Source organism: Rhea americana, unplaced genomic scaffold, assembly GCF_003343005.1.
Source record: "Rhea americana isolate MKP2758 unplaced genomic scaffold, rheAme1 scaffold_97, whole genome shotgun sequence".
In the NCBI taxonomy this organism is placed as follows: domain Eukaryota; kingdom Metazoa; phylum Chordata; class Aves; order Rheiformes; family Rheidae; genus Rhea; species Rhea americana.
Genome location: NW_028187166.1, coordinates 2,124,002 through 2,132,596, shown reverse-complemented (window position 1 = coordinate 2,132,596; position 8,595 = coordinate 2,124,002). Strand labels below are relative to the sequence as shown.

Sequence of the window (8,595 nt, the reverse complement as noted above, 5' to 3'; positions counted from 1 at the left end):
TAGCCATGGATGATGTTTTTTTCTTTCAGATTTAGAAAAGTTATTCTGATGTTTATATAACCAAATAAATCACAAATATGTTTAAAAAAGGTTCTGGCCCAACTTGTTCACTGTTTTGTGTCRGGTGAATACCAGCACTTTACACCCCTCTGATCACCTCAAATCTCATCRCATTCAAGATACCAATGCTCAGGCCGCAAACAGGGCAGTGCTTGCACCAATATAGCCCCACAGGGAAAAATAGGAGAGTCTCCCTTCACTRGCTGTTCTGAACAAATGTATTAAATGCAACCATCTCCCAGTTGATACCATAGGTATAATATCTCATACTCTATGAGTCCTTCTCATTTGATTGCCAGCTAAGCTTTCCATTACTGCCTGGTGCAGCAAGGTACTTACCCAGCTGCCTATGTGAAAGCATCCAAGCACCTGCTTTAAGTGCTCTGCCAGATTAAGGCCTTACTGCAAATTCATGCAGTTGCTTGAAGATAGCCCCAGACAATTCTGCATTTACTCTTGAATAACTGCTGGAACATGGGGTGATTCAGGACTGAGCATATCAAAACAGTGGCTGGACAAACTCTCACACTCCACCAACATCAGCTCAACTGCACAGCACCCAAACACCAGCCTGGTGCCAGCCACCCAAGCAGGGCTCAGCTGTACTAACCCCTTCAAAGCAGCCTCCTCCCAGCTAAGTGCTCCACCTTAAGAAAATACCACTTGATAATGACTGCAGTTACTCTAATTGTGCATCACAAAGATTGCTAACTGAATAATGAATTGCTACYGTGTAGCCTAACTCTCATATCTATTGTCATATCTCAGATTGTGCCAGATATATCTTAGTCTATTGTTAGCTTTGAGTATTTGCATTCATCAGCCCTTTCTCCCCCAGCCAGCTCAGATGCGCCCACCCCAGGGCAGTCTGAGCATCCCAGGGCCCTGCTGTAAGTGCTGCTGCTCTGTGCAGTCCCAGCCCTCCACCACCCTCCTACACAAGTCCATGAGCAGCCAAGGGACACAGAGGCTCAGGAAGCAGTGCTGAGCCCAGGACTTGTGCCTCACGTTATCACCAGACAAACTTTTAGACCTGAACCTTAAAGAGCAGAATCCTTTGTAAAACTCAAGCAGGTTGCTCTAAATTCAAGAACAAAGCAGGCTACAGAGGTAGCTTTTCTTACCTTCAGCAGGACAAGCAAGGCTCAGCACCAACTGCTCTGGCATTTCCAGCAGCCCCTCCTTAGGGGCAGGTTGTGGGTTAACCTCCCCTTTATATAGGGCAGCAGCTGCAGCAAATCCCACCCTRCCCAAACCTGCCTCCACCTGAGCCTGGAGAGGCAGGAAACCAGCTGCTCCGCAGAGGAGAAATCCTGTTATGGGTTTCTCTCTTTTAGTACAGGTCTCTAAATAAAGCCAATCTAAAATAACTAGGAGGATAACAGTAGGGTTTGCCATGCTAGAAAAGGTGGAATATAACAGGAGACCTTTCCCACTTCCCTGGGGAGGGAAAAAGCTGGGCCTTAAATATCTTGTCTTGCTAAAAATGACATGATTTATAAACCTCCTCTAGCCAAGCCGCGGTGCGTGCGTGAGAAACCCAGGCAAGAGGTTTCCCGTGCTGCCTAGCAGGAACCACATTCAGCCCTGTGTCCAGCAGCAACAGCCACACCTGCCTGCAGSAACTTTTTGTGTCTCGGGGATGTGCAGGGAGAAGAAGGCATTTCCAGTAGGGTCCCACTTCATTATAAAGGGGCTAAGAARCAACCACGGCGTGAAGCACGCTCATTCACAGCTGCCGATTCAGAGAAATTCAGAGCGCCGGACACCGAAGGGGAATTGAGTTATGTTACTGTGGCCAACCCCTCACATGCTGTGGGTTCACCTGAGCTCATGAGATGGATGGACCCTCAGCACCCTGCAAACCCTGGCCTTCATGAGGAGGGGAGAAAAGGGGATTAATGATGTGCCCCGCAGCTGCCTGTGTGCTCCGGCCAGCTGGGATGGCTCCAAGAAGCCAGGGAAGGGACCAGGAACCCAAAAAGCAACAGCTGGGTCAAACAAAGCGTGTTCATGGGGAGACACCRGTCCATGGGGCTTGTAGCAGACAGATCTGTCCTGCAGGATGGGGAAATCCTGGGCACAGCCGTGCCACAAGTGGCCTAGATCTAACAGCTCTTGGCTGGCTCATCCAGCATGTTGGCACTTGCTCCCTGCTCATCTGCACCCACCACAGCCCCAGCACAGAGACGGCCACCCCACAAGGGGTTACAGCAGGCAGGAGCCCTGAGGCCTCGTCCCCCAGCAGGTGCCCAGTCCCTGGTGCCACCGCGGGTTCCTGCCACCCCATTACCAACAGGGTCTCTGCTCCTCACTGCTCTCAACCCACTGCCAAAGTCACTGAGGGGGAGAAACAAGCCCAAAACCAGGTGTCTCCTTCCCCTCCTTCCTGCCTTGGCCGTGCCACCTCTCAGTGCTGAGCTGCTGGCGGAGACAGATGCTGGAGGGAGCCGTGGCCCCGGGGAGCAGGGCTGCAGAGCCCCTGGCCCCTGCCACCGTGCAGGGCCAGCCGGCAGCCTGCTGTCCCCTGTCCCCCACAGCCCTGCCACCCTCCAGCGCCCTGGACGCTCCTTGTCCTGCAGTGACACCCACTGGTAAATGGGATTTTAACGCTGCTGCAGGTTGCGCACCACCAGGCCCTGCACTTGTCTCTGATCCCACCACTGCAGCCCCCAGATGAGCCTTCCCTCCTCTTTCTGCCGTCCTCCGCACCCCAGGGCTCTCCGCTCTTCTCTCACTCGTTCAGATCTTCGTTCAGTTGCCTGAGGAKCCCACCTGCTCCCAGCACGGCTAAGCACCCCCTTCGCCTGTCTAGGCACAGCCTCGCCAGCAAACACTGCGGTCACTTTAGATTTAGTACCACAGAGTCTCCAGGGGGTTTCCCAACCCAGACCCTCTGTGATCTGGATACCGGTGTGTGGTGCCTGCAGGCATTTCTAGCATAACTTTTGCTACAGCCACCACCGCAGTGCTGCAGCCTGCTGCCTCCAGCTCCTGGCCCCGGCACAGAGGTGCCTTTCCCCAGGTGCAGCCCCAGTCTGGTCTCGCCTCACTGCCGCCAGCCCAGGAATGCCAGGGCCAGTCCTGCCGCAGCAGCCACAGGCCCAAACTCGCCACGTGGCCACAGGGGCTGATGTYCCCACCTGGTGCTGGCAGAGCCTTACCCTGCCACAACAGCAACCGTGCAGGGGGACGGGATGTTCAACAGCTCCAAAAGGCATCAGAGTCCTAGAGTCAGCCCTGGGATGTGACTTGAGCTTATGAGGAGATGGCTGGAAATGCAGACACAATCAGGGATCTTTTCCTGGCAATGTGTACTTACAAACAGAAAGCGTACAGAAAATGGGTTTTAAAGACAATTACATTTGTTTGTATAAAAATGACAAGCTGCTGAGAGCTGGAAGAGCCAAATTTTGTGAAGATGTTAGTAGAGCTCAGCACCTTTGGGTGCCCTGCCCTATGCTGGTAATAAAACGCTCTACCTGTTGTAGAGCATCAAAGCCACTGGTATGGCCAACAGGCTTCACTTTTCCTGGGAAGCTCCCACAGCTCTACAATAAGCATCAGGTGGGACTGGGACACCAGCGCAGGRCAGTGTCAAGCCTGCCTCAAATGTGCTCCTTCTCCTTAGGGACCCATGACCCTTCCTTGAGCATGAGGCACATTGAGAGACCAAGAAACCCTGCACAAGCAGTACTCTGCAGAGCAGGTCTTGGGTGGAAGGAAACGGGCTGGTGCTGCATGGAAAGACAGGCATGGGGCAGCCTGTGCTCTGTGGACATAGGAATTCCCATTCCTACTGACACTGGGAGCCACAGATGAGTTATTCTGGGCCCATTTGTCCAGTGGGACATGGAAGCAGCCTGCCCAGGCACAGCATAGTTCGGGATTTCCACCCCTGCCATCAGTCCMGCTCTTGCGCACAGAAGCACAGAGCACTCCTGAACTGCCTTTTCACCCCCAGCAAGAGAGGATCTGCCCACGTCGTGTTACCTCCTTCGGGGTCTGACACGTTCTCACACACCTCAGGATTTCTGCAGCGTTCACCTCGGCTGAGGCAGGGAAGCTTGTGCCTGCAGGGCACCAGCTTTGCTGAAGCCAGAACTCAAATTAACGAGCATTGAACTGATGTGAGTGGGACACCTCATGTGGGTAAAATGGGGCAGGTTTCTGCCTTTGGCAATCTAGCTCTGAAATGACTTAATAATAATATTAATATTTTGTATTAATTAACATCAGCCACACTAGTAACAAGTGCACCTGTAGCTGCTGAGAACTCCCAAGTATGGCCTAAGAGGATCAGTCTCTGTCCCCAAGGCCTGGGGATGCCACGACACAGTGTCTGCTTGGGGGTGAGGAGCAGATCCTCCTCCCTGCACCCCAAAGCCTTGCACAGCATTTTTTTCTGCAGCAGTGAGACTGCAGGTAATGAGCAAACCCAGAGGCTTGTCCCAAAGCTCAGGACCGGCTCCACATAAGCAGGATCCCCTCGCACATAGACATTATCCATACCAGTGGGCACTCTCAGGCCAAGGTGCCTGGCTGGCAGCATGGCCTTGGGAAGATCGGAGTGTGGGTCTGATCTGGGGCATTTCCTTTCATTTGTTTGAAGGCAGATGTTTCACTCAAAAGGAGGAAATAYAGCAAAAGATCCCACCAGTCCAAACCTCTTTCTGTATGGATATCCTGCCCCCACTCCCTTCATAAGCATCTCAATTTGAGTTCTAGTCCCAGTCCAAATCCTGATTCCAAATCCAGTCCCAGACCCACTTCTAATCCCATTCCTGGTCCCTAACATAATCTCAATCCTAGTCCTGATCCCAGTGTAAATCTCCATTCCAGATGAAGCCTGTTGGGTAGACAGGGAGGCTGCCTGACCCAGCAGCCAACACAGTCACACAGCAGAGAGCTGGGAAGACCCATCGGGATCTCTGCCCCATTTCTCACCCAGGACCAGTTCCTGTCCATCTGTCACTGGTCCCATCGGATGCAGGACTCAGCCCAGCCCTGCAAGGGTAGAGGGATGCTGCAAAACCAAACCCCCCGGCAGACTGAGCCCCTCCAGCCTGGTCCCCAGTCGCTGGCACTGGGGCAGCATCCCTGCGCTGGGAGAGAGGTGAGACAGAGCAGCAGCAGGGATCGTTCACCCAGCCTGGACAGGGATGGACGAGCGGCGCCCAGTGCCAGGCGCAGTGGATTCCCCAGGTGGGGGCCATGCTGGGACTGGGGCTAATGCTGCTTTTGCCTCTGGACTTATCGGCCTAGAAAGCTCTTTTGTTTTGCTGCCCCGAGTCTGCAGGGCGGAGGGCAGGAGATGCGGGGGCCCTGCCTGCCCCGCTGCCCGACAGCTGGCAGCCGGGCTGCCCCGGGGGGGTCTCCCCGCACTGACCGCCTCCAAGCTGCCGGCCAAGGGCGCCTTTGGAAGAGGGACAAGATGCAGCTGCCTGGCTGAAAAGGGGAAAAGAAGAGAAAATCGAATATTTGAGAAATAATCACCGACATCACTTTAAAGTGGCACCGGTTTGTGCACACGGCTCTGGACATTTCCCCACGTCCGTGGCCARGCGTCCACCCCCAGGAAAACCCCAAAAGAAAACCTCGCGGAAAGCCGGGCTCACCGCGGGGGAGGCGAGAGCCCTGGGTGAGCTGGTCCCCTTTACCTTGGAGGATTAAAAGCAACAAAATCCTCCGATGGGGTGGAGGGGAGGAAAGTTGTGTCTGCGGGAAAAACAGGCAGGAGGGAGGGGAACAGAGCTGGTCCCGAATAGCCCGCGCTTATTTCACTATCAGGGCAGGCAGCTCGGCCTGGAGCCCCTCGAGCCGTCGGAGTTGTTTTTAAAAAGAGATTAGCAGCAGAGAAAAATAACAGTAATAAAAAGCACCTCGGCCAGGAAAGTGGCTTGGCCGGAGGCGGGACGCCGGCGCCCATCGAGGGGGGGAAACACGGGCGCCGAGGCTTTGCCCGTAGCCAGCCCCGGCTGCTGAATGTTTCTCCTCGGATGGCAACGACAGTGTGTCCTTAGCAGCGGGTTCTGCCAACTTCGCACCCGTCCTCGCTGCCCTGAGCTCGACCCCTTCCCAGTCGCACCAGTACGTACCGCGGCTGGGCGCCGGGGGAGCGCCGCGAGCAGCCCCGGCTCCTCGCCGCTTTAGGAGCGCTGCGGTTCGCCGGAGCGATGGTTTCCCGATGGCCCCGTGGTTGCTTTCGCAAAAGGACCTCTCTGCTCGTTCACAACCGATTTCGAGGGGATTCAACGAAATTCCTCGCTCCGAGCTTCACCTCGGGCTCAAAGCAGCCGCCTCTGCGCTGGGGCTTTGAGGAGGGGTTTAGTGTTTTTTCTTTTCTTTCTTTTTGTTTGTCTTTTTTATTTTTTTCCTTCATTTTTTTAACGCGCAGCAAAACTTTCCCCGCTCAGGAGGATTCGGCTGATCGGGTGTTGGGGGGGGGGGGAGGGAGGCGRGCAGAAAGTTGCAACCTCTCGACAGCCGCTCACCTTCCCCCCCCCCCCCGGCTAATCGCCCCATTACGAGCTCCATCAGCGGGGTAATGACAGCAAAGAGGGTGGAAACCGCCCGGAAACCGCGGGGGTCCGGGCGGCAATTAATTCCCGTTAATCAAGCAGCAAGGTGTCGCCACCGGGGAGCGACACCCCCCAAAACGCCTCCCGGCCAATGGGCGCGTTCACACGGGCTGTGTGTGTAGTGTGTGGGGGGGGGCGCCGGGGCCCCCAGGGCGCCGTGGCACAAGTTCATTTTTCCGCCCCCCCCCCCCATTTTTTTCCCCCCGCGGGGGAAGGCGCCGAGCGGAGCCGCTGTCCGAGGTGCTGAACGCGGGGTGACTCCGGATTGACTCCGGTCCCGGGCGCTGTCCGAGGTGCTGAACGCGGGGGTGACTCCGGATTCACTCCGGTTCCCCCCTCCCGTCCTTCCCAGCGCTGTCCGAGGTGCTGGCGGGGAATGCGGGGGGGGGAGCCGCGGCGGGCCGACGGGTGGCCACCGCCTCCGCCCTCCCCTCGCCCTCCCCATTGATTTCTGGATCATTAAGTGGTTAAGGAGCCGCAAAGCCTCACTATCGATCGCTGCCTCCCCACCTCCGGCTGGCAGCCCCCGGGCTGCCCCCAGCCCCGCGCCGCCACGGGTCCGGCAAGGGTGGGGTGGCCGGGTAGGGCTCGGGGCCCGGGCTGAGGTTGGGGTCCGTCCCCCCACCACCACCCTGCACTCCCCCTCCGCGGCCAAAGTTTGACTCTGCCTCCCTCTTCCCCCCCCCCTTCTGTCTGTCTGTCTGTGAGTGCAGCTGGGCGCGATGCTGAAGACGGAGCAGCCCTGGATCTAATGCGCGGCGCCTCGGAGAGCCTTGCAGCAATTGTTGCCCGGATCTCAGGCTGAACTTTGCTCTTTTTCTTTTTGCTTTTTTGAATTTTTTTCTTTTGCTTTTTTTGTTTGTTTGTTTGTTTATTGTAAATTATCATTATTAAGCCGCTTCCGCCGCGCCCTCCCCGCCAATGCCCGTGTGAGCGCCGGCACCTCGCGGGGGCCATGGAAGGCTCCACCGGCTTTGGGATCGACTCCATCCTCTCCCACCGAGCCGGCAGCCCGGCCGTGCCCAAGGGGGACCCGCTGGTGGGCGACGGCCGGTCGCCGCTGGAGCTGAGCCCCCGCTCGGAGGGCAGCAGCGGGTGCCCCTCGCCCCGCTCGCCGGGCCGCGAGTGCCTGGAGGCGGCGGTGCCGCGGCCGGGCCTGGATGCGCACCTCCAGCCGGGGCAGGTCTCGGCTCCTTCCCAGTCCCGGACCGTCACCTCCTCCTTCCTCATCAGAGACATCCTGGCCGACTGCAAGCCCCTGGCCGCCTGCGCACCTTATTCCAGCACCAATGGACCTCACGGCGGGCAGGAGCCAGCGGGCAGGATCCCTACCAAGCCCGGCGAGGACTTTAGGGAGAAAATTGAAAAAAATACCAGCAGCTCCTCTTCGGACTCGGAGTACAAAGGTAAGAGCGGTTCTCGCCGTTCGGGCTTTGCGCAGCGAGCGAAGGCGGCCTAGCCCCAAGCCTCCGGCGGCCGCGGAACCTCGCGGAGCGCCGGGAGTCCGCCGCGGAGGCCGGCTCCKGCGCGGCCCCGAGCGCCCCGAAATGACCGCGGGGTCGGCGCCAACTTGGGAAAACTTGGGGACGAAAAGGTCGGTGGGGCTCGGCTGCGGTGGGCCRGGGCGGTGGGTGCCTCGCCAGCGCGCCTGGGAGGATCCGCCGGGTTGTTTTACGCGGGGAAGATCCGGCTGTTTCCTTCCCGCCCGCGGGGAGAGGGAAGAGGGGAGCCGGGGACGGGTTTTTCCTGAACAACAACAACAACAACAACAACAAACTGCGGGATTTTGCCGAGTATTCCTCCTGCCGCGAGTGACAAACGAATGAGAAAGTCGCCGGGTTTCGGTTTGATTTGTATTGCCATTATTGTCTCTATTATTATTTTGGAGACTATTTAGAAACAAGCAGGGCACGCGAGGAACCCCCGGGCCGCAGCCCCGGCGCCGGCGGGGGTG

General features: G+C 57.3%; 1 protein-coding gene across 1 annotated transcript in view; it reads left to right on the top strand.

Moving 5' to 3' along the window:
• Positions 1-7,596: 7,596 nt before the first annotated feature.
• The window catches only part of BARHL1 (BarH like homeobox 1), a 6,370-nt gene continuing 5,371 nt past the window's right edge, over positions 7,597-8,595 (top strand). The window contains exon 1 of the mRNA XM_085325277.1: positions 7,597-8,047. Coding sequence (XP_085181403.1) covers positions 7,597-8,047 — 451 coding nt within the window. The remainder of the gene's footprint in view (positions 8,048-8,595) is intronic.